Source organism: Phocoena sinus, chromosome 2 (genome assembly GCF_008692025.1).
Source record: "Phocoena sinus isolate mPhoSin1 chromosome 2, mPhoSin1.pri, whole genome shotgun sequence".
In the NCBI taxonomy this organism is placed as follows: domain Eukaryota; kingdom Metazoa; phylum Chordata; class Mammalia; order Artiodactyla; family Phocoenidae; genus Phocoena; species Phocoena sinus.
In genome coordinates, this window is record NC_045764.1 from 27,591,122 (window position 1) to 27,616,926 (window position 25,805).

At 51.5% G+C, this 25,805-nt stretch overlaps 1 protein-coding gene across 2 annotated transcripts in view; it reads right to left on the reverse strand.

Moving 5' to 3' along the window:
• Window positions 1-25,805, reverse strand: part of PFKP (phosphofructokinase, platelet) — a 71,831-nt gene that overhangs the window by 17,942 nt on the left and 28,084 nt on the right. The window contains exons 1-15 of one of the 2 annotated variants that reach the window (XM_032620342.1): window positions 22,815-22,954; window positions 22,275-22,352; window positions 19,272-19,461; window positions 17,836-18,001; window positions 16,777-16,821; window positions 16,482-16,590; window positions 12,679-12,774; window positions 11,291-11,383; window positions 10,553-10,678; window positions 8,949-9,013; window positions 8,385-8,454; window positions 7,950-8,096; window positions 5,649-5,719; window positions 4,009-4,096; window positions 3,246-3,398 (exon numbers count right to left, since the gene is read on the reverse strand). In XM_032620342.1, the coding sequence (XP_032476233.1) occupies window positions 3,246-3,398; window positions 4,009-4,096; window positions 5,649-5,719; window positions 7,950-8,096; window positions 8,385-8,454; window positions 8,949-9,013; window positions 10,553-10,678; window positions 11,291-11,383; window positions 12,679-12,774; window positions 16,482-16,590; window positions 16,777-16,821; window positions 17,836-18,001; window positions 19,272-19,461; window positions 22,275-22,340 (1,485 nt within the window). In that variant the 5' untranslated portion in view covers window positions 22,341-22,352; window positions 22,815-22,954. Of the gene's footprint in view, window positions 1-3,245; window positions 3,399-4,008; window positions 4,097-5,648; window positions 5,720-7,949; window positions 8,097-8,384; window positions 8,455-8,948; window positions 9,014-10,552; window positions 10,679-11,290; window positions 11,384-12,678; window positions 12,775-16,481; window positions 16,591-16,776; window positions 16,822-17,835; window positions 18,002-19,271; window positions 19,462-22,274; window positions 22,353-22,814; window positions 22,955-25,805 lie in introns of those variants that run through there. The other variant, XM_032620337.1, reaches the window with a different exon arrangement.

The window sequence follows — 25,805 nt, forward strand, 5'->3', positions numbered from 1 at the left end:
GGCCCTGTGAATCTCACACCGAGCAGCGCTGGGTGCCCTGAGCCCCGAGTTGGTTGGGATCCCAGTGAAACTGTCTGGCTCAGGTGTCAGAGAAGCGGGCCTTCTCAAGCACAGGTCTGGGGTCCAGATCCCCCGCCTCAGTGTTAGTCAAAGTGGCTCATTAGTGACCCGGGTCCCTGAAGCCACAGCTCCAAACACAGCCCGATGCGCAGCAGAACGTGCGCCCGATGGGCGTCCGCCCCGTCCGTCTTCATTCCTCCCGCCTAAAACCACCTTGGGGTGCCTTCTGCAGGAAAATTCACAGGCAGGATGGATCCAGGCCTCCCGGAGGACTGTGCTCTCTGCCCACCCCCTACTCCTCCCCCCATCCATTCCCTAGAGTCCCAAACAGGCCGGGTTTCAGGGGGCTGCAGCCCAAGGACGCGAGGATGGGGCACCCGCGGTGGGTTAGTTCAGGGAGTGGCCGGGAGGAAGGTGAGGGGCTCCAAGGGGTTGCTCACCTGCCTCTTGCTCCCTCCACCCGACCTGGCTCCCACACCCCACACGGACCCTCCTCCGCCCAGCGCAGCTCAGGACCACTGCAGGGCCGCCGGATCCAGACGTGAGCCCCACAGTTAGACGGACTCCTGGGCTGTGTGAACACCCACCCCCGGGATACTCTGGGTCAGGGGGCGCACGACGTAGGGGGTGGACAGGGGCGCTGGCACCTTGAAATCTGACGGCAGTTCTACACCTGCAGGTACTCTCCACCCTCTGGTCACCATCACTCCCCTGCTTTTCTTCTGATCTCCAAGAAAACGGGAGGGACACTGGGGGCCCGGGGAAAACCCTGTCCAGGACGCGAGCCCGAGGTCCTGGGGCCGACGCTGAGCCACGTAATTCAGGGCCACCAGCAGAGCTGTAGCCACGGCCACCTCCTGGGGCCCGGGCAGCCCCGAGGTCGCTTCAGCTGTGGTTCTGAAGGGGACGAGTGAGCTGGTTCTGAGGAGTAGATGCAATGCACAGCCTCACCCTGTGGAGTCTCTAAAAACCTGCCCTGAGGCATTAATTCTGCCCCAGAGACGCCGGGACCTTACGAGGCATTAAATCCCCTGGGGATCTGTTTCGGGTGACATGTCTGTAAGCTCAGCACACAGGCTGACAAGGAGGTGACATGAGGACATGGTTAAGGGTCCAGAGGATGTGATAGCTGACCACATGAGGCCACCTCGGGGTCCTCACCCTAGGCCCTGGGGACATTCTGGCCACCTCAGGCCCCTCCCCCAGCACGGTCCTGCCTGCTGCCCCACTTCTTGCAAGTGTCCGGCCCAGCCGAGGCCCGAACCCAGGCCTCCTAAGAGACTCAGCCTCACTGTGGCTTAACACACACAACCCTGGGAGAAACCCAGCGACTTCAACGCGCCAGCCCGGCCTTCTGTCACCCCAGCTCCAGGATCCACTGAGCAGGCCTGGGGAGGGTCATCCTGACCACCCCCTGACCATCCTTCATGAACCAGAACAAGACACCCTACTTAGGCCCTCGGAGCATCACTTCCACCTACCTTGTAAGGACAGCCCTGGCCCAGTCACAGACAGGCATCGCCCACTTTATAACTGTGAGCCTGGCTCCGAGAAACTTGAATGAATAACATCCTGAATGTAAAGGGTCGCGTAATAATCTCAAAATCCCCTGAAGGGAAGCAGGATGGATCATTGGGAATTTTCCCTGGACTTATTCTGGTTTGCAAATTTTCAACAACACACGTAAGAAATCTTTATCACCTGGAAAAATCATGCTTTGTAGCAAAGTAGCCTGGAATTATAAAGTGGGAGAATCCAGTCCTGCCTGAGGGCACGTGAAACATCACAGGGTGGTAGCACCGACCTTGGTCAGGACCCACCAACGACCACTCCCAGGGTCCCCGCCACCCCAAGGGGGTCTAGTTAGGTGACAACTAGGAAATGAACTTCCGTTGCTCTACTGCAAGCGTGGAGTGAGCAGGTTCAGATCCAGCTATGCAGGAGAAGCAGTGACACAGTGATGACATTCATTTTGCGACAGACATGACCTTTCGACTCAGAGCTTGAGCATCGATCAGGAGCTGAATTAGTCCCACAGCAGCGAAAGCACAGATGGTGTCACTGGGGAGGCACAAGCAGCGGCAGGCAAGCGGGCAGGGACGCGGGTCAGGAGGTCCAGCGTGGGGACACAGGCGACACTGGAGGGCTTTTCAGTAAAGAAACTGCGGAAAGTTTAAGAGGCTCAGGAAAGCAAGAAACAAGCATTGCTTACCAGGTAAATTCTATCCAATAGAGAATTCTATCCAAAAAGCTTTTCTTTTATCTACCAGCACTATAGAGACAGATTTGATGCCATGGGTTTAAGGAAAAATGCTTAGAAAAACAGTCACAAGATCTACGTCTTGCAAGGAAAATAAAATGTGAGAATTTACTGAAAAATTTTAGATGCCGAATTTTTTTAAAAAAGGGAGTGATGCATTCTGTGTTAGATACTGACCTTCAAACTCCAATGTGATTTCCCAAGCGTGATTTACAAATACAATGATTAAGAGGTATTTCTATGTTTTGTTATGGCCATTTGGCTAAAAAAAAAAACAACAGAAAAACCCCCATTCAAATAACATCAATATTATTTTAGATGTGCTTTATCGTCCCAGTCCACAAAGGGGAAGATGAGGATGAGGCTATCGGCCGAAACCAAAAATAATACCATTGTTTAAAAGAGGATTCAGGTCAATGAATAAAATTATAAAATCTTTAGTCCAGCTTCTACCCTCGAATATCAAAGCACGGGCCAGTGGACCCAGGATTTATCACAATAATGTGTTTTAGGCTTTTGGTAAATTTAGCTCAGCCAAAAAAAAAAAAAAGGCATTTAAATGAATATCCACGTCACTGTGACCCAAAACTACCTGCACTACAGATGATGTCACCCTGGCCGTGGCACAGGAAAACGGTGGCAAAAGATCTTTGGAAGCCGAATCGGTGATTGTTAGACTTTTTTTTTTTTTTTTTTTTGGCTGCATCAGCATGTGGGATCTTAGTTCCCCACGAGGGATCGAACCCGCGTTCCCTGCATTGGAAGTGCAGAGTCTTAACCACTGGACCTTTTTTTTTTTCTTTTTTTTAACTTTTCAGCAAACCACCCTAGCGCCCTGGTTCTGCCTCGAGTGCACAGGTAGATAAAAGTGGGCCAGGCGCCCTGGGTTAGTGTCCGCGGCACCTGCTCTGCTGTCAGCACTCACGTCGGTGATGGTGTTGAGGGCGGTGTCTGCCCCGATGCTGAAATCGGAGCCGGGCACGTTGTTGGAGACGGTGGCGGGAACCATGACCATGGGGACGCAGAACTCCTTGTGCTTCTCCCGGGCGGCCGACAGCTCCAACAGTCCCAGGTAGGCCTGCAGGTGGGTGTGTGCAGTTGTGGGGATGGGACAGGGGTGGGGAGGGAAATGCATCGCTATCACGGGCAGCGCTGCACCCAAGGTGAGGCTGCGGGCATCGTCCCGTCGGGGTGAGACTAAGCGGCTCATGGGTGAGAGTCTGTTTGAGGTTCTCACATTTTCTTTAAAGTTAACAGAAAGGTCATCATGGGACTGATCTTGGCTGAATATCAAAAATGAAGGTTGACAGCCCAACATGTAGTTAAAAGATAATGATCTGGCCCCATCACTGCCCTCCTCTCCGAATAGCCAACGGGCTTCCAGTTCAAGAGAGAAGGTCATCTCTACAGACTCGACAGAGGTGAGAACTCCCTGAGCGGACAGACCCCAGACATGGAGTCGAGCTTTCGCTTCTCGATGAGTCCCTTTACATAGTTGGGCCAGTGTCTGTCCCCGAGTGCTGCCACCCCTCATTCTCTGCATCACCATTACTGAGTGGCCGCTGGGCCCGAGGCTGCATGACCCCCGGTCACACCGAGGGACAGACGGCACAATGCTTACAGGAGCCGGCATGGGGTCCCCATTCAAACCAACAGCACTAGCCAGCCAGCAGGGGAGCAGAACGTACCTCGAATCCACCGATGATCAAGAGCGCGTTGATGCCATGGGTATGCATCTGAGCAGCGATGTCCTCCAGGTACTTCCCGGGGAGGGTGCTGGGGACGGTTCAAGGGAGGGGCGGTCAGGCAGGACCCCCTTGGTGCCCCACCCTCCGAGTCTGAGCTGCACGGCACCAAGCGGCAGGGGGATGTCCGCTCCCTCGTCCACGCTGCTGGTGGACAGAGGGGCTGGGGAACCACACGCGGCAGAGCGGCCAGCATTCAGGTCTCAAAAGAGGGTCTTTTCAAAAGAAAAGGGGAAGAAACTTTGCAGCTGTCCAACACCTGGATCTCAAAGAACCCTGCTGCCTGGTTAGGAAAAAAAATGAACCACAAAAGCGTTCAAGTGTTCACAACGATAATTGGATGGAAACTTCCAGTTTTTGAGTCACGTACAGAGTACGTGTACCTTACCCCATCTAAGCTCATTTAAAGTCACCTCCACGCACACCTGCTCATGTTGTCCTGTTTTACCACCTGTTCAAACACGGCCGGCAAGTGGAAGAGACAAACGATAGTCAGCCATGCCCCATCCTGAGACCAGCACCCACCCCGATCTTTCCCTTGTGCTGTCTGGAGAATCAGGGGTTTATACTTGGGGTGGATGTAGAGAAGTCATAAGGCCTGGGTGGCCAGGGCACATGAGTGGTCATGATGTCGACTACAGGGTCCCTCCCAGCATCCGAGCATCGTAAGAATACGCTGCCAGTTGGCCCCTCCAGCCACCCCAGAGCAGCCCCGGGGTGGGGCTTGTGAAGCCGACTGTGCTGAGGCATTACAGTTGGTTGGAAGGGGCCTAGGAGGCAGCCGATAGGGCCCTGGCTCCTAACTGGAGCTCCGCTGTCAGAACACCATCCCCCGAGGGCGCTGGGGGGTGACGGGACCAAAAGAGCTTTGGAGAACTAGGCCAGCTCCACAGATTCCTGGGTGACGCGGGCACCCAGCTTCACAGCAGGACAGAGGCTGGGACGATTCCCCTGGACAACAAACAGGCTAACACTCATATGGAGTGCAACACTCGTTAGGCTTAAGTACCAACTACTTCCTTCCCTCATTAAAATGTGCCACAAAGCGATGGCTGCACCCTGAGATCAGAGAAGAAACAGCTTCGTATTAAATCAGCGCCTCGGGAACACACCCCATCCCCGGCTGTGCCCGAGAACAGAAGCGGCTGCACTTCAGAAACGTGTGGTTCTGTGTGGAGCCCCCCAGGTCCTCCCTCCGGCTGTGGGGACCTGGCGGCTCAGGCCTGCAGTCCCCACGACACTGAGCCACCATCAATCCTGTCTACACAGCAAGGTCACCGCAGCTCAGACATCCCTGTCTGCATCACCTCAAGCGAGATGAGGGGTTTCTGCCACTACTGGGTTCTTCCAATCAATGGAAACAAGGAATTGTCAGAGGAAGCCATTCCCAGGTCCCCTGCTTTGTCTCTTTTTCAGGCCACATCTCATCAACTCCCCATAACACAACCCAGGTCCCTCCCGGACCGGAGCCAGGACGTGAACCAATTCCTCCTGGGCTCCTTTACGGGAACTTAAAGCGGCAGCATCTGCACCAGCTGCTCCCCGCAAGAACATTCAGGTCAGAATCAAGACAGGAGAATTACCGTTTTGTCCCAAGAATGGAGCCGCCCTGGCCGGTCCAGCCGCCGACATCTGCCCAGCCAATTTCCTTTACCTAATGTGCAAACAGAAAGAAACAGCTGTGGCGAAAAAGAAAAAGGAATTAGAGAGCTTTAAAAATAGCTCAGATGTCTGCACCTCTGACAGGCTTCGTGTCTGTAAGGATTTGAGAAATGTTAGGAAACGGCTTTCATTTCAAGGCTGAATGAGCTGCAGCCTGAACCAGATTCTAAGGCTCAACAATTAGGAACACGGACAGGCAAAGCCCCCCGCATGTAGGAAGGACCCTGCATCTTATTCCCCTCCATGCCTATCAGAGGCATGCTTTAGTTAGCCAAATCCCACCATTGCGAAGTAAAAGAAAAATTAATATTACAGTTTTCTTAATTAAACTAAGATTAATAAAAATGCTTCTTAAAAATTGAGAACCACCTACGAGCACCAATAAATGCCCACCAGGTGTTTGCACAACACCCCACAGCCATAACAGCAAGATGCTTCCCTTTCCCCCACCCCACTCACACACTCGGGGCGGCCACACTTTGGAATATCACCGGCCTCCAAACACGCATCTTCGCCCAGGTCTCCTGAAGGCCCTGCACGGGGTGCCACCTGCTCACTGGGCACCTCCCACTCCATCCAAGTCCCAGCGCCTCTCAGATCTCCCATGTCCATCAGTTGCAACTCATTCCTGCCTACTTTCTTCACACCTGTGCATACTTAGTACTAGAGCAAATCCTATTGGCCAGGCCTTCAAAATGCACCCAGACCATGGAAGACCTCCCACGGACTCCGCCGTCACCAGATTGGACCAAGCCGCCTGCATCCTGCCTGGGCTATTGCAGATAGTCCCCCAAGTACTCTCCTGCTTCCCTACTCCTGCCTCTTATGGAAACCTGTCAGAATGCTCCACGCCTCTGCTCCAAACCCTGCTGTCTTTTCAAAGCGAAGGCCAGACCCCTTAGGATCACCTACAAACCATCCGGCCCTCTCCTCCTTTTCCCTCACCCCCTTCCTCCTTCCCCCTCGCAGTCACGTGAGCCCCTCCCACCCCACCCCCCAACAGCTCAGGGCCTTTGCACCACCCGCCCTGCCTGGGACCAAGATCCGGTGTCCCTGAAGGCACTTGCGCAGCCCTTCACACGTTGGTCTGGGGTCACCTCCCAGCATCACTGGCTGGAGGGCCTCAGTGAAGATGCCCATGGCACTCCAACCTCCTCCCCTGCGTTTTTTTAGCCCCAGTCACGTTCTGATATGCTGGAGAGTTCACTCCACTGATTTTTACCTCTGTCATCTCCCTCCCTGAGTTGCAGGGAGTCTTGTCTGCATTCTTCACCAATTTGGTTCCACAGCCTAAGAACTCAGTAAGTAGCTGCTGAGTCACTGGGTGAATAAACACAGCTGCCCCCTTATCTGCAGGGAGTATGTTCCAAGACCCCCAGCGATGCTGGAACCCTACATATCCATCTTTCCCTATATATACACGCCTAGGATAAAATTTAATTTATAAATAGGTGCAGTAAGAGAATATCCAAATTGCCAGCATCACCCGTCTTGCACTTTGGGGACATTATTAAGTAAAGTAAGGATCACCTGAACTTAAGCACTGCCATACCATGAGGGTTGATCTGATCACCAAGTGACTAACGGGCAGATACCCTGGACGAGAGGATGATTCATGTCCCGGGAGGACAGAGCTGACAATTGGAGATTTCATCACGCTACTCACAACGACACGTAATTTAAAACTTACAGACTGTCTATTCTGGAAGTTTCCATTTAATATTCCTGGACCACAGGTAACAAACCGCAGAACTGAAACCTCGGATAAGAGGGAACCAGGAAACACCTGGCTAAGAGCGTAGCATCTGTAGCCTCACCACGTGTTTAGCACCCTGCATCCTATGACCTTGGTCTTGTGAATTAAGTCTCGGTGCCCCAGCTTTCTCATTAGGAAAATGGGGTAATATCTTAGATTTTTGAGAGATTTAAATGGGTTAACATAGTAAGTAAATCACGGAGGAGCAGTAAGTGTATTCAGTAAGCACTCAAGCAGCTAATCTTTTCCCTAGGTTTTTATCGGAGTGGGTGCTCAGTGCGCTGGCCTTGTGCATCACCCACGGCATCCCATGCACACCTCACTGCAGCCTCGTGCGCACGTGCTCCCCTTTCCACCTAATGCCCGGGTCCTCGGACCCCAGAGAGTCCCTCCCTACCACCTTTGAGAAATCCGGAATCTGCCTTCTCAGCAAGGACCTCCCTCGCCAGGCGCCCCCGGGACTCACCTGGCCTTTGGCGAAGCCCTCAAAGCCGTCGTACACAGCGAACACCTTGTGTCCGTCGGCGATGCCCACGCGCACGGCCGCGCGCACAGCCGCGTTCATGCCGGCGGCGGGCGCACCCACGTTCACGATGCCCACATTGCAGTTGCTCTGTAAGTCGGAGGGGGGGACGTGTGGGTGTGTGTGGGTCGCAGCAGATACGGCTCGCACCGCTGCACCCTGGAGCCGGAGCGTATGGGCTGAGCGCGGGGCCCAGGCGCCGGAACTGAAAAGCCTAATCGCCCAGGTGGGAGGGGGCAGGAGGAAAGGGTCGGCGGGGCACGGTGTGGTCTCCTGGGAGCCAAGACCCGAACTGGCCAGGGCAGAAGGACACCCAGGCCAGAGCAGGACCCAGGCATTGCCGGAGGCGGGGACGTGGCGCGGCGCAGCGTTTCCTACCTTACGGATCTGGGAGTCTGGCAGCTTGATGGCAAGCCGCTTGTAGGTGTTCAGGTTGTTCTCAAAGCTCCTAGAAGAAAAGGACGGGGTCAGACCAAAGGTTAGAATGTAGACGGAGCAGTATGGGCTCATCTGGGGAGAAGGGGCCTCAGAGGACGCTTGTGCCGGAGGCAGATGGCCCGCAGGTGCCAGCCTTGTGTCCAGGCTCTCAGGAAAGGCAGCCTCAGGCGTTCCCAGTGACTGGAATGGATGTCCTATAAGGGCTGAGGGGCAGGGGCGTTTAGGATGCAGCAAGTTTCTTTTCCCAAATGTTAGCAGCTACATGCCACTCTCTATCCTAATTTCATCAGCTTCTAAACGACCCCCACCCCCGCCAAAAAGTAAATTTCTCTGTAATTAGTCACCGGGGCCATCGACCTTTAGGAACAGTGCCTTGTCTACATACTGTCTTAATTTCTGACTTCTTATGTTGATACAGAACAAGCACCGCCTGGAGGCACATTCTAACACCAGGCCTGCCGAACAAAGGCTCCCAGTAAAACAGGTTTTTTCCGGAAGACCCACCTTCCTCGGAGTTGCACAGCGTCCTTAAATCTCCTCTCATCCATCGCCTTTTGTACTTCCTGGGTCTTTAAGGAATTAATGAAAGGAAGAAAGAACATGTCAAGACGGTGCATCCTCAGATCCAGCCTAGGTACCTGGAACCAGCTTGGTCCTTGCATCCGGGTCCCTTCACGTCCAACCTTGTAGCCAGCAGCCTGGGGTCAGCGAGCCTGCACTGCCTGGCTACGGGAGGGAAGCCTAGGCCACCCACCCAGGCTGCTTCGTAGAAAAGGACAAGGTGGGACCACCGGCCTTGCCAGAGTAAGCGAGGCCTGAAATCTTAGGGATTCCGGCCCATGAGAGCGAGGCCAGAAGGAAGCGGATCTCCCAGGCCAGGCTCTGAAACATCCCCAATTGACGCTGGTGAGGAAAGAACGAACAGAACCACCCCTGTCCCCGGGGAGCGGAGGACGCAGGTGACGCTGTAGCAGGGGCGGGGGGCCGACTGTCCCGGGGAGCAGAGCGCTTTGGGACCAGCACCGCCCCCCCCCCACCACCTTCAACCTCAGGATCCCAGGCAAGTCATCCATCACTCTGAGCTTCAGTTTCCTCCTCTGTGTGGTGAGAAAAATGCCCCTACTTCTACTGTCATTGTGGTGGTCAACGCTGCCAGGCCCTTAGGAAGACACCTGGCAAGCAGTGGTCAGTGAGGGGTTGGCTGTGGCCTTGTGAACAGTCTGGCTGAGGCGCCACGACGTATGGTCGTTCAAGGACAAGCTAGTGGTACCTACTGGCTGTCTGTCTCAAAACGGACAGAGAGACACTGGACAGAAGAAATGTGCTCACAATAAGCTGCTGCTCATCATTCCACATTCTGTTCTTTTGAGCCACAGCCTCAGAGTCCACACACGTGCACACACCCTCATACACACACGCACACACACGCACACACACGCACACACACGCACAGACTTCCTTTACTGCCGTCGGCTTTTGGAAAGTATGTTTCTGAGGGGTTACATTCAACAAGTCCTGTGACTTAATTACTTAATTACCTCTCTGTACATGTTATAAAATACATACACCTCAGAGCCCCTGGGAAGACCAAATAAAATGAGAGTCGTGAATAGACTTTGCAAAATAAAAAACAGTAACAACTCCTAACGCAACTCCACGGCCGCTGCAGCTACCGGACGGTCAACTGGAAAACCATCCCCCGCTTCTGTGCAGCCACTGGCCTGCGCTCCACACCCGGAGGAGGCGGCGCACGTTGGGGTCCCCCGAGTCAGCCATCCCTGTCACATCACAGGTGTGAGGGCCTCGGGGACGGGAGGGCGGGAGCAGCTGACCCTGGAGAGGCTGGATGGTGCCCTCCCCACCCCGAGAATGTCCCCGCGGTCCCTGCAGAGCCGTCTCTGGCCTCTCTGACCTGCCCACAGGAAGCGCCCGGGCACCCTGAGGACACCCCCTCCCGACAGACTAGACTTGCGGAGGGGGCCCACGTGCTCGGTGTGACGGGCCCGGGGAGGGGGCCCTGGGTCCCGGGGAAGGCCTTCCGTCTGTGCTGGGGGAGGTACCCACCCCCGGTCCGCCCTGTGCTGGGCAGGGCCCAGCCCTGCACTCACCATCTGCACGCATTCCATCAGTGGCAGCCGCACCGCCTGGTTCCCGCTCAGCGACACCACGCAGGCCGGGGTCTCGGGGGTGGCCTGGAGGAGGGCGACCACGGCCTCCACCCCCATGCGGCTGGCCTGGTAATGACATCACGATGGTTGGAGCTGGCCCCGGGCCTGCCCGGAGACCAGCCCGGCACCCACAGAGGCTCCCCTGGTCCAGACGGGACCAGCCCTGTTCTCAGCTCCTCCGTCCTCAAGGTCCCCTCGCTTCTCCTGCACCGAGTCCCCGTTAGTTACTCAGAGCCCTTCCCGATTACTTTTAACCACCTCCAACAACGAGATCAACTCCGCTAGGAACCGGCGTGCTGAAGGGTGGGGTGGTCAGAGCCGTGCGGAGCAGGAAACCGAGAATTGGACTCTGGGTCTCTGTGGTCCCTGGGTCCATTTCTAGAAACCTGCCTGTGGACACCCCGTTTCTACCTTCTGGGTTTGCCCCCCACATTTGGCAGGGTCTCTCGGTGTCTGGGTCACCAGGGGCCTAGGAACCCCCCTCGGTTAGCAGGTCTCCCTATGAGACTACGGGCCATAGCACCCTAGGGACAAGCCACCTGGCGCTGTGGGCAGAGATGCCCTTTACCGATAGCTCTACTCAAGATCACCCAGTCTCCGTAGCAGACTGGTCCCTTTACAATCCCAGAGGTGTTCCTTTCCTTGTGACGATGCCTGACCATTTCCAGCCTCACTTACCAAAATCCTGTCAAAGGCTGAAGGCGTCCCACCTCTCTGCACGTGTCCAAGGATGGTCACCCGAGTGTCATAACCCAGCTGTGTGACCACGAGCTGAGGGGAAACACAGGACATGGCCGGGCACATCAGCTTGTTCTAGGGCTGGGGGCTGGGAGCAGGGGAAGGTCTCTCTCCCCTTCCTACACATCTCTGTTGAAGAATGTTCTAGTTTCTAAATTTCACTTCCTGAAAGAATGTTTAACGGCTTGCTGAAATTAATATTTTTTAAAGAATACTTTTATCATCAAATAAAACCTTTGTGCTCCTACCTCGCAAGTGAACATAAGTAACACAATTTTAAAAAACACTGTTTCTATAGCTTGTATTTCAAGCATATACTTTGTAAAAATCTAAACATTTCCCTGAAATCACCTTGAATTTGTAAGGTTGTATTTGTAAAGTATGACACAGTAAAATCAAAGCGTCCCCTCAGTCCAGGGCCCAGGTGAACCCAGCCAGTGGCCAGGACAGGCTACCTGCCTTGACTGGCCCTCATTTACTTTATAAAAATGATGGGGCTGGGTCACAGGAATTCCATGGTCCCTTTTGGCTCTAATATTCCACAATCCAATCTCAACTTCAGTTAAGTGGGAAGGAGTATCTTTGCCCTGACTGTATTTATTACTTCTATAAATACTAGCAGATGACTTTCACAGATATTTTGATAATCAGGTGAAAAGCTGGTCAGGGAATACGTAAAAGGCATCAGAGAAACCAACTTGCAAAGCCAAGGTGATGATGTCCTTTGCCCTGACGGGGGGCTTCCACCAGAGCCTGAGTCTGTCTCCCCAGCACTGTGTCCAGAACCTGCCCAGTTACCTGGGCAACCGGGGAGCACAGCAGATCCCTCCTGGGCCAGACAAGCCAGCACCCGCCGACCAAGCCCAACAGGACTCGGGCAACAGGATTGCGGGGTCAGCCTCCATGCAGGGCGGAGGAGCAGTGACTAAGGCCAGCCGAGCGGCTTTCTCTGTGAATAAGGCCATGCTCAGCTAATGCTCCGGTGGGAGAGGGAACTCTGCTGACCTCCTAGCTCCTGGGCAGCCGCCACCCAGAGCTGGAACCTTCTAACCCCACCCGACTGCATTTCCTCTGTCTCTGTCGGGGGAGCCCGGGGCCTCTGGGAATATTCCCAACAGTATTCCAGAGGCAGGGGCTCACCAGAAGCCAGGAGCTGTATGATTCTGATGCCAATAAAGTTATGAGTCATTACGAAAACATTTTTAATGAACAAGAAGAACAAAAAAACTTTAAATAATAGCGCATGGTTCCAGACTCCCGCCCTGCCCAGGGTGTCTAAATCTCCCGTTTCTAGACAGGCTCGGGGGTGAGAAGCCTGAGACACTCACCTCCTTGATTTGCTCAGAGGTGATGGCTTTGTTTTGGGTGTCAATGGCTCCTTCAGCCACAATGATGATGTTCAGTCTTTTTTTCCGGGCACGGTTCTAAGGAAACAAAAGATGAAATCCTCAAATGCCTAAACCATTCTTAACAACACAACAAGGGCCTCTGCCCCACCTGAACTGGCCTCTCTCCAGGGAGAAACGGTCACCTGATTTCAGAGGTGGTTCTTAAGGACACAGGCAGGTCAAGGTACCCTAGGTAAGCAGGTGGGACAGGACTGCAGACGCAGAAGCTGCTGTGACATCACCACAGGCGGAGGCCGGCCCCCACTGCCTTTGACCCCGACCCCCGGACGGTGATGAGCTCCGAGGCTGGGCTCTCCGGGGAGGGGGCTCTCTACTACAAACCAGGCCCGAGAACTCCCCCGGAAGGCAGAGCTTCCTGCCACCTCACCTCAAGGAGGTTTGCACGTAAGACCATACAGTTACAGAAATAATGGAGAATAAAAATCAGCGCTTAGGGCTTCCCTGGTGGCGCACTGGTTAAGAATCTGCCTGCCAATGCAGGGGACACGGGTTCGAGCCCTGGTCTGGGAAGATCCCACATGCCGCGGAGCAACTAAGCCTGTGAGCCACAACTACTGAGCCTGCGCATCTGGAGCCTGTGCTCCATAACAGGAGAGGCCGTGACAGTGAGAGGCCCGCGCACCGTGATGAAGAGTGGCCTCCACTCGCCGCAACTGGAGAAAGCCCTCCCACAGAAACAAAGACCCAACACAGCCAAAAATAAATAAATACATTTATTTAAAAAAAAAAAAAAAAAATCAGTGCTTAAAAACTGATTTTCACCTTTGTGATGGGCAGCGCCAGCCCCAGGCCTGGGCAGGAGGGGCACAGAGGGGAATGTGGGCCCAGGCGGGGTCGGAACCGTCCTGCAGGAGGAACAGCCAGGCTGGCAGCATCCAACACTGGGGTCCGCGGTGCTCCCAGGCTCACGGCCAGCATTCTATGATGCCCCAAATCACTCTCAGTGAGTCTGTTCTCCCTCAAGTCCCCAGTCAAGGACCCTCCTCTGGGGGTGTGTGAGCTGTGTGGGGCACTGAGCCCAGAGTGGGCAGCACCTGAGCATGTCAGCCAAGAGGGCTCGGCCCGTCCTGCATCACAAACACACCTGCTGTCTTGCTGGTTTATGATAGATATTAAATTTGCTACTTTTTTTTTTTTTATTGGCCACACCGCGTGGCACGCGGGATCTTAGTTCCCCAACCAGGGATCGAACCAGTGCCCCCTGCAGTGAAATGTCAGAGTCTTAACCACTAGACCACCAGGGAAGTCCCAAAATGTGCTACACTTTGAAGAACTTATTAATCAGAGTACTTTCTAAAAGGTATAAAGATACGACAACAAGAATGATTATTTTAGCATCACTTGAAAGAGCAAAAATGGAAGTAATGACTGGTCCACAAATATGGAATTGGCCAAATAGCCATACTTCATCCATACAATACAATATTCCAAAGTGGCTAAAAAATATAATGGGGTCGGGGTCATCCCTGGTGGCGCAGTGGTTAAGAATCCGCCTGCCAATGCAGGGGATGTGGGTTCAAGCCCTGGTCCAGGAAGTTCCCACATGCCGTGGAGCAACTAAGCCCGTGCGCCACAACTACTGAGCCTGCACTCTAGAGCCCGCGAGCCACAACTACTGAAGCCCATGAGCTACAACTACTGAAGCCCATGAGCTACAACTACTGAAGCCCGCACGCCTAGAACCCATGCTCCGCAACAAGAGAAGCCACCGCAATGAGAAGCCCGCACACCGCAACGAAGAGTAGCCCGTGCTCGCTGCAACTAGAGGAAGCCCCGGCACAGCAACGAAGACCCAACGCAGCCAAAATAAATAAATAAACTTATAAAAAAATAATGGGGTCACCTATCCACTCAGGTGGGAAGACAGCCAGCTTGTCTGTGTAGTTCATTGACTGCCTCCCGGTCCCCCACCCGGATGGAGTCACTCATTCAGCGAATCCTCACAAAATCTCTAAGGAGCAGCAGCATGACCCCGAGTTACAGCTGAGGAACTTAGGACATGAAGGGGAGGTCGTCTGACCAAACATCATTTGCTCCGTGGTTGGCAGAGCCAGGATCCACCCCTGGGACTTCTGATACCCCTGAGTCCTTTCCAACTTTATACCGAAATGCCCATGATTGGGGGATGCTCTGGGGCTTGCTTCCTGGGCCAATTATCTGGTAAGGTGTTTAGAGAAACTCTCACAGTGCTACACTGATAACCAATAAAAATTAATGACAGGCACTACAATATCGAGTGTTTCCACCCAAGTGAGCTTAAGCCATTAGTCCTAACTCTGCCAACGCTTAAGGGGGAATCCCAACACGTCCTAGCTGACAGGGCACTTTACAATGTCCGAATCTCAAGGAGGTTTGCAGATCAGACCACACAGTTACAGAAATTATGGAGAAACCTAAAAATCAGCCCCACGGCCTCACTGCTGATCTTCTGACCAGCCAGGCGCTTCCTCACAGCCAGGGTGCTTCCAGCTCTCTAAGGGCATTAGACCTTGGCCTGTGTAGTGTCACTGTCAACGAGGGCAGGGACTCGGGATGAGAAGGGACAGATGCAGGGACAGGCACGTCCCTCAAGTAATGCCCCGTGGAATGGCAATCAAGCGGATGTCCTCAGCGCCACGATGAAGGACCTGCCTAACAGGAGGGCCAGTGCTTGACTCCTGCAACCAGCCACGTACCTTCCCACACCAGCTGGCCGGCACAGCATGCCGCCCAGGTCCCCAGGTCAGAACCAAGAGATAATGAACTCGTTTGTTACTTCAATGGTCATAGTCATCCCTGGGACGTGCCCCTGGTCTGCTGCAGCCTAGAGCTCCAGCCTCAAAAGGGTGCATGATTCTTCCTAGTAAAAGAATAGCTTTACCAACAGTTTCTTACAGAGGTTCTGGGTCAGCAAAGCTTATTTGAGTTGTTGCTGGAATTCCTTTCTTGGAACCCATCACTTTGAAGGCAGTGGCCGTATCTTATGAAACGTGGGTCCTGGCTGTATGCAATGCTTACGTGTTTGCTGAATGCAATGGTAATTATCCTCTGCCATGCGTTTACTTTATCGCCTATGGAACAGTGATAAGATGGCTATGGAAATAAGAGAAGGGAAATTCAATACGCATTGGGATTTCTGTCCCGAATGCTAACCGTTGTTTTCTACGAGGCCTCGCGTGCCTTAGTTAGAAGCCTTAACTAGAGGAAATCTGCCCGACACTGATAATCCACGGGGTGAAACACAAGCCCAACCCGCAGACAGAAGGAAGGAAAAGCCTGGCTCAGAGGAGACAGCAGGCCAACCCACAGCAAGGCCAGCATGGTGGGGACCCCACAGCGGAAGGAGCTGTCACCACGTGTGCCACATGGCAAGATGGGGGATTCGGATGGAGTCAACACACAGGTCTCCTGTCCCTGTTACGTGGGGTCAGGGAGGCACCATGTTCCCCAGACCCTGGACTCTCACATCACCTCCTCTGTTTACGGTTGTAGCTGCTGCTTTGCACGAGAAACACAAAAGCTTCAGCTGTTTTCCCTCGAATCACTCTTTGCAACAGTGGGAGGTGGATGGACACGTGAGGGGTCGAAGCCCCCAGCAACCAGCCTGAAGCCACTTTAGGCAGAAAGCTGTCACCTGTCTAAAACTCTGTCCAAACTGAACATTCTAACGGCCACCGCAAATCACGGCCGGGGCAACGCAACCAGAATTGCTGGCAGTTAAGAGAGGCGAAACGTGGGTTTACCTCTGAGAGTTTGATGCACATGTTTTCCTGCCAACCTTCTTCTGGTGGAGATTCTGGAAGGAACACCCAGTCGGCCCCACAGGCCAACGCACTCACCAGGGCCAGGTACCTGCACGGAGACAGCAATGACCTCGTGGGGCTGCTCAGGGCACCCTGAGCTCAGGGCCGGCCCCGGCAGACAGGACGCCGCTGGCTCCTCGGGAACCCTTCCTGGCACCTTCGTGCTAGAGTGCGGGGCCCCACAGGGACTGTGCTACCGGTCCTCTCCATCCCAGTCGCATCCGCACGTACGTACCCGCAGTGCCTCCCCATGACTTCCAGGACGAAGGTCCTCTGGTGGCTGGAAAAGAGATAAAGGAAACATCCACTTAGCACCACCGGGAAAGCAGACAGAAACGCCTGCTTTGTGTTTCCAGCAGGTACCTGAGCTGCCCCGCAAATGACCCACTTTCTACACAAGCAAATGCTATTGTGAGTGTGTTTCAAGCTCTTTCCAGCAAAGGGGCTGCAGCAGCGAGAAGCACCTCCCGGTTGTGTTTTATAGCAGGTGTGCTTGTGCCAGACACGCTCACGCTACCAGGACACGTGTGTGCTCTTCCCAAGGCAACGGCTCTGCTGGGCAGCGTCAGCTGCTTCTCGGGCCACAACCGTGGGTTGGAGACCGCCCGCAGCAAGGCAGGACACGACAGTCACAGAGTCAGGTCCACACCCGGGGACCACAGCCTTTCCACAAACGGGAAACTAACCGTCACCAGTGACCCTGGGAACCCGAAGGGGACATGGTTTGCCACCGGTCGCAGTTCCACTGGGCGTGGCCCTGAGACAGTGGCAAGTGCCTCATCCACGAAATGGAGGCACGTGTTCCATTTTCTTTCTCACGTGGCTTTCGTGAAAGTGCTTCGGAAACCCAAGGGCTCCACAGAAGGCATTATGGTAAAGGTTCTGCCGTGAGTCTACAGCACGGGGATAGAAGGTCTCTGCCTCATCTACATGCTCGGAAACCCACAGGTGAGAAGCGGAATAGGTGGGATGCTCGCCCAGCTCTGATGACAGCTGTGCAAACTCGGGGCTTTACTTTGTGATTCCTGCAGGAGAGCTTTGGGTGGGACTTTATGTACTGCTTTGTCTTTTTCTTTTTTCTAAATTCTCTCCAATGAACACTTTTTTCTTTTACAATTGGGAAGCAGTGACTTTTGAAAATTGAAAATAAAAAGTAAACCAATACAAAATTGTTTCTAATATCAAGTGACAAGGCTTGTGGAACCTTCCAGAGCGGGCACTGAGGTCTCCGCAGCCCATGTCTCAAGCCCAGGGCCGCCTGCCCGCCCGCCCACCGGGTCCCCATGGCCACCACCTCTGGGCAGTCGTCATGATGGCGTCCACCACCTCGATGATGCGGTGCAGGGCAGAGTCCGTGCCGATGGTCATGTCGGTGCCGCAGAAGTCGTTGTCGATGGAGCCCACCATCCCCACCACGTTGAGGTACCCGTGCTTCTGCACCTCCTCCGTGTTGATCTTGCCTGTGGAGGGACAAGCCGCATGCCCAGGATGACACGGGGAGGGGGGAATGCACACTTCGACATGGGTTTCCTACCCACTGCATCAGATCTGTACGCGACCTGATCCTGCATACTGACGGAGAGAAAAGCCGCACAAAGGTGGAGCTGGGGACAAGACAGGAGCAGTCATTTGACACCCAGACAAGAACACCGACCCAGGTGTAAAAATTAAAGCAAGGAAGGATCGCACGCTGCAATCGGTGGATACAATTTGACTTCTGTCTGGCAACGGCCTTGGAAAACGGCCTGGCTCTGAATAAGACACGTCACCACCCCAGATCTAAGTCTGAAAGAATATTGTACAACTGGTATATTGACTTCTTACAGGCCCATGGGGGCTAATTAGTTGCTGGAGATCTACTTAGCGCTCTCAGGAAAGACCACCCGGGATGGTAGAGCTGCTTAAATGGGACCAGAAAGGTCAAGGTCAAGGGGGAGGCAGCTATCCCTCTCCTGAGTTACCACCCCAGGCGCCTGCCTTACACCAGAGCACGGTACAGAGACATCGTTAGGTCCTCTGCTGCTGGCGTCTGACAGCCCCTCTCCATTCCCCAAACAGATGTCACAGAACTTGGAGTCATCGCTTTAGCGCAAGTTTACGCTTTTCATAAGGTTGCTATTAGTTCAATTTGCTTCCACTGGCCATATTTTATATTAAAGTGGAATTTTGTAACAACATGTTTAAAAGACAAAAACCACAGAATATATAGGTTTCTTGAAAATCCCTTCCTATGATAAAAGACCATCCAGCAGCAGGTCGTTACCATCTAAATTCAAGTCTTGTAACAACTGATAGAAAGACCCCAGGGGAGCTGGGGGTGGGGGGCAGCCATGGGCGTCTGAGGACAGGTGTGAGCCAGAGCCACACACATGGCTGCTTGGCTTCGCCTCGAGCCCCTGACCCTCCTCTGTAAAGTGGGGATCGATACAAACCCTCTCAGATGGTGGTCACGAGCAGTGCACAAAACCGCCTATGTCAAAAGTGGAGCCATGCCTGGCACGTAGGATGGTGGAATGAATGTTATTCTTATTATCGTTACTGTCATTATTTGAGGCACAAATATAAGTGCTGAGGTGGCGACTGTAAGATCTGCATCGCCACCAGCAGCAAATACCTCTGGGACAGTTAAGCAGGCAGAATGTATGAACTCAAAGCTCTCTGAGGGGATGGGGAGACGAATGGGGGAGACAGAGCCCCACGAGAGTAATGTGCGTGGAGACAGAGACACACCCTCCCGGGCCAGCTCCTCCAGCAGCCCACTCCACTCCTTCCGGAAGATATTGGCCCCGGTGAGACTCCCGTCCCCGCCGATCACACACAGGTTGGTGATGCCCAGCTGAAGCAAGTTATGAGCAGCCTTCAAGCGGCCTTCCCGAGAACGGAAGTCCTTGCAACGGGCGCTGCCAATAATGGTCCCTCCCTGGAAAAGAAAGAAAGCCGTGTTTATCTATTTCCTCCCATTTGGACAGAAAGATGGACAGATTGGTGCATGTGAGTGCTGATGTAAAACCACAGGACTTTCAAAGCGTAGGTTTCCTTCCTTTTCATCTTTTGAATCGATCAACTGTGAAAGTTTAAAGTTTTCCCATTTTTAGCTCTACCCCAGAATTCAATGGCTAAAGACGCTGCATCATTCCCAAGGGGAACAGAGTAGGGGACGGAAACAAGGATGAACGGCAGCCATCAGCTAAATGCATGGAGCAGAAGAGTCTGCAAGGTAACAATAGCTGTCCCGTGGGGAAGCTGCACCAGCACAGGGAGGGCTGGACCCCGCACACTCTCTGAGCCTAAGACGGGCCCAAGGCCGGTCAACAGCCACAGCCAGAGAAGCACTGTGTCCAGCGGGCCCAGGTAGTAAGACTCCCCTTCTGTTAGTCAGGGCTCCCCACAAGTGCCAGCAAAGTAGAAATCTGTGAGCCAAAGGGATTTATTTTTGCATGAGATCTGCCCCACCCCTCCCTGCCCACACCCCTTTTTCAAGCTTAAATCTTAGCTGGATTATCCAAACTTCTGGGAGAGAGAAATCATGATTTTTCATACTTTGTTTTTCAAAAGCAAAGGATCCCTAGTTGTATATAGAAAAATTCAGGATGCCTTTACACAAACCCTGCACACACTGATAAAACTTCAGTTTGTGCGTGACCTTCCAAGTGCATGCCTGCTTCATAAAGCAAGGTGCCCATCAGCAGAAGTGATCCTCGGTTAACGATGACGGTCAGTGTGACAGGGGTGACGTCAGGACCTGGCACAGCACCAGGAAGCCTGGGTAGAAGGTGCAGGGTGCAGAGCAAAGATAAGCCAGTCCTTTGGACTTTGATTTGACCAAGAGCGATTAGAGGGTCACATAATTTCTATCAACAGGAAGTCAGCAACCCATAAACATTGAGGAGATAACATGGACAGGGCCCCAGGAATGAAACCCAGGACCGAGTGGGTTGCAAAGAAGTGGACACCAGTCTCTCTTTCTCTCTCTCTCTCTCTCTCTCTCTCTCTCTCTCTCTCTCCACACACACACACACACACACACACACACACACCAACCATACTTGTATTTTGTATCTTTCTTCACAATCACCATAGCAGAGTGGAAATGCTCTCCTCACACGTGGGTTTCCTGTCTGGAATTCAGATGACAATGTCCTGACTTTTTGCAAATATTACTCTACCTAAGTATCCATGGTTGTCCAACTTTCCTTCAGCCTCTACCCAGGAGTAGTAGAGCAAAAAGCCTCAAGTGCAGACTTAAGAGTCTGTGACCGGCATTTCAACTCACACCCCACTAGCATCCACCACCGCCCCCCTCCCAGCTTTACTGAGATGCAATTGACATACATTTGTAAGTTTAAGGTGCACGCTGGGATGATTTGATACATGTATATATTGTGAAATGATGACCACCGTAAGATTAGTTAATACCTCTATCAATCCACATAGCTACCTTTCTGTGGCAAGAACCTTCGAATATATAATACAGCATGGTTATATTTTTAAAGGTATAGAACATGATAACTCAATATTGGTGCACATTGTGAAATGATCACCATGATCAAACTAATTAACACCTCCATCACCTCATCTGGTTACCTGTGTGTGTGTATGTGTGGTGAGAACATTAGTCTCTTAGCAACTTGCAAGTACATAATACGGTAGTGTTAACTACCGTCACCACGCTGTACATTAGATCCAGAACTTATTCATCTTATAACTGGAAGCTTATGTCCTTTGACCAGCACTTCTGCAACCCCCTCAGTCCCTGGCAACCACCATTCTACTGTTTCTCTTGAATTTGCCTTTTTTAGATCTATGTATCAGTGAGATCATGCAGGGTTTGTCTCTCTGTGTCTGGCTTGTTTCATGTAACATAATGACCTCAATGTTGTCCTACATTGCTGGACTTCCTCTTTTATGGCCCAATAATATTCCATTTATATCTATATACCATATTTTTTCATCCCTTCTTCTGTTGCACTAGCACCTTCAGAGGGAATGGGACCGATCTCTTTTCTTTCAATTAAAAGAATACTCAACGTGAGTCACACATGAATACATACATTTCAAAAGATCAAATCACAAGAGCTTTTCATGAAATCCATTCCTTCCATGTAATCTCTTTATTTCTCAACTGACTTGGAGTCTTCACTAAGCTACACTGTTCCAGGAATTTATTACACATGAAATATTCAGGCAAGAGGTTCCTTTAAGTTCCACGTGAACAACTGTTTCGCCTGAAGCGGTGATTACTTCATCCTTGTGCACACCAAGGAAATCAGCCCTGTCTGGGTCAGGGCAGAACAGGGATGCTGTGTTCCCACTAAATTCACAGCCCCGGAGGCTACCAGTCGGGATCTCTCCCATGCTTTGTTACACTGATGCCAAATGACTCCCAAAACCCAACAGGCAAGGAGATTTGCCACTAAACACACAGTACCAACAAACCAAAACTGCCTCAACGTTAATCTACTCTAAAAAAAGATACCAGATCTCCCCCTTCAAGTGCCACTAGCCATCACATGTAACTTTTTCTTGCAAGGATAATTCCTTAGTGTGCATGATGCAGAGCTTCTTAAAAAATTTAATTAAATGGCAAATTAAGAATGTTTCCTTTCCATGCGAGTAGATAAGAATGATGCCAGGCAGCACTTCAATCTGTTGTAGGTATTACTGGAGCATAAGCACAAGAGGTTTCAAACCGAAGAGTTAGAGAGAGAAGCAGGATGGAAGCTCAGCACGTACCACTTGCAGGATGCTGGAGACACTTTCCCAGTCAGCTTCCACAATGTTGCTGCCACCATCCACCATGCCCTGGTAACCCTGGGGGAGGGAAGGAACATCTTTTTAAGACTGGGTTCAACTGTGTTGAGACATTAATTGATCCATGAGTTATGGAAAATGGAAACTCCGATGACAATGAATCCAAATTCCTAAGAGCCCTATGGTGAGAGGACACATTGTAACACTAGTGCTCCTTCCAAGCCGTACATTGTGGGAAAGCCTCTTAAGTTTCAACTCCAACACTGGGAATTTCCACCCAGACTCATCCAGAGTAGCACAGGGAGTCAGATAGTTTGCTTGGTGTCTACTGGCTCCTGAGAGATTGCAAACGGACGTATTTACCCTAACACTGTTGGTGACTCAACACAAACTCACGGAGAGCAGTGGTGTCAATCACACCGTGTACAGGAAAGCATCTGCCGGGTAATCCGCGACTCTCCACACACATGAAATAGGGTCTAAAAGCACAGCTGGATGTCACCCCATCCTCATCTGCCTTACCTTCCAACTAGTGCCAGTTTACTACACTGAGGGGATTCTGGACGACGATGCACATTTGACCAAAGACAATTACATTTCAACTCTAAATGCATCTCATTCTCCTCACAGATTGTCCAAGATCAAGAAGGATCCTGCGCCACAGCTAAGACTTGGCACGGCCAAATAAATACTTTTTTTTTTTAAAAAAAAAAGGAATGACAGAAATGTTCATTTGCATCTCTATCTATGTGACTCACCTTCCAGGGCATTTACCCCTAAAAAGGAATAGGCATTAGCCATTTAGAAAAGTTTGTCATAATAGATTATTGTTGTGGATGCCTATCTCCTGCCTCGTGAAAGTCAAGAGGGAAGGAAAAAAAGGAATATAGATTTTTAAAAATTAAACAGCCCATGGAGTATGGAGCAAAAATTAATCAACAGTGCAGCCACCTTTATGGGCGATCAATTTGCATATTTATAGGTGTAAAATTTCCAACAAAATATAATACATATTATGATATATGACATTATAATTCTTATGTATAACACTGTTATAAAACCTAACACTAGATTATAGACATATTATTTATATATTTCATGTATAATATACACATATTATATATCATAAACTTTGTACATTCTATAAATGAACCTGCTCTCAGCTTCTCCCTTTTCTATTTGATTCCATGCTCTTTTCCTTTCCTAGCTGTCACATATTAACACAAGACTATACACACATGCACATATGTATTTATATATTGATACATTATATATAATAAATATCATTCATTATATACTGTATAATTATATTACACACATATTAATTACAATACAATACATTTAATATCAATATTGTATAGAAATACATCTATACCCGTGTGTGTGTGTGTGTACAGTCTAGTGCTACACATGTGAAAGATGCTCCCTCGGCCTCAGGACAAGCTAGGACAGGGACTCCCATAGCCTGGCCTTCACGGAGAAGCAGTGGAACTTCCTCCAGACACACCTCGGTCCAACTCTAAGATCGCTTTTATCTTTTTGTCCCCATCTCCCTTCTTTCTGGAAACCGTAGACGGTGTACATTTTTAGCCTGTTCCATTTAAAGTACTGAGCCTGGTATGGCTGTTACCATGGAGGGCAAGGGTGACAAGCGTGAGTGTGATGTGATCCAGCACCCCCATCCCCCCCCCCCCAGAGGGAGCGCTTATCAGAGGTGTTGTTTAAGTTGCATCCCGGCACGTAAGCTACCTGGGACCGGGTGGCCCGCAGACCACCCTGCCGCTCCAGGAGTGGGAGCAAAACAAGGTCCTCTCCTCTTCTAAGTGGCCCCCAGGGAGCTTCTTTCCACAGAACATTAAAAATAGGTAGACAGACAGATGATAGGCAGCTAGACAGTGGCGGACAGATAACCGATAGTAGGTGACAGGTGACAGGGATCAGAGATACTGGCAGAGGATAGACGGGAGAGAGAGGGAGAATGTGGCCTTAGGGCTGCCCTTTCAACGACCTCTCCCTCCTCCAGACTCCCAGGCCTCTGGTGGGAATGACGCTCACCCTGCGTGCACAGGGCAACTGAACAAACCACAGTCAGTGGACTTTCGTTTCCAAGATGCCTGGGAGGCAGGGAAGGAGAAGGCGAGCAGCCCCGGGGCCTGGGGCCAAGTTTCAGACCTTCGGCTGCTGTGCTGACGTGCACCCTGCGGGGAGGGGTGATGTTTAATCATCCAAACCCAAGTGCTTCTGAGAATGAGAGGAAACTTGACGGTAATTCAGTCCGAACAGCCGGCACAAAACCAGACCGCCTCTGGCAGAGCAGAATGGGGAACTGGGCTGACCCGAAGGTCTTGACAAGACAGACAGTGAAAATCTTCTAATGCCCTCACACTGATAGCCACCGGGGAGATTTCTGCACACTCAGCCCTAGGTAAATAAAGAGACTAGGGAACCAGTCCCCCAGTCTCTTACAAGGATGCTTACAAGGATGACGTCAACATAGCCACAGGGTCAGGGACTGCCGTGGGGCCGTGTCAGCTGTGCAGGTGACAGCAGCAACTCCTAGATGATTCCTGCAGCACCTGCTCCTTAGCCAAGCACCGGGACGGTTAGCTGCTTAATACCTGCCCTACGGGGAATGAAAACATTTCCTTTCCCTTGATTATTTCTGAGAATTTAAATACGGATCTAATAAAAAACATCTGCAAATCCCTTTGCTCCTACAGTGAGAACATGGCAAACCGTTCTCCAGACCGTAACGCTTATTCTGAGAAGTAAAATGTTCTCCAGAAAGAATCTGCTTATTTTGTGTAGCCTAAATACATACAATAAAGAAAGTGACTAAGAAAGTGGATGATTTTGCGAGTGTTGCACTCAAAGCAGCTCTCTATTGTGCCCATGGGCTGGGTCATAGGAAATGACTCACTCTGTAGTTTGTGAAGTTGTTAGGCCCATGGAACATCTGAATAACAACTACCAACTACAGTTTTAAGTTGTCTTTTGCTAACACAGAAGATGTTACTAAGTGAGGGAGACTAGTTTTACACAAATGTACCATGATTTATAAATTCAGAGGAGGTTTTGCAAGTCTCCTTAGAAGGTTGAACACTCATTGTGACACAGCCAGAGCCCAAAATACTTTCTCAAATTCTGTTTCAGGATCCGCCTTCCGAGCCAGTTCTATGATTCACACAAGAAAGGCAAACCGTAAAACACTGGAAGCCACGCTTAGCTTTGGACCAAAAGTAACACTGTCTCGTTAGTCCTGGTTCATAAGGTGACCCCAGGAGACCCTCAGCTGGTTGTATCAAATCCAGCGCTGATCTGTCTAAGAACATGCCAGAGGCTCTGAAAACATCTTGACTTCTTGTCTGGGATTGTTTTGAGCAAAACAGGCACAGTCTCCCAAAGGATTATGTAGGAGACGCTGCCATATGTAGGGGTATTTATAGGCATTTGTTAAATCTGTTCTAAATAGGGTAAGAGTTAGTCCACCTGAGGGTGGCTTTCGCTTATAAG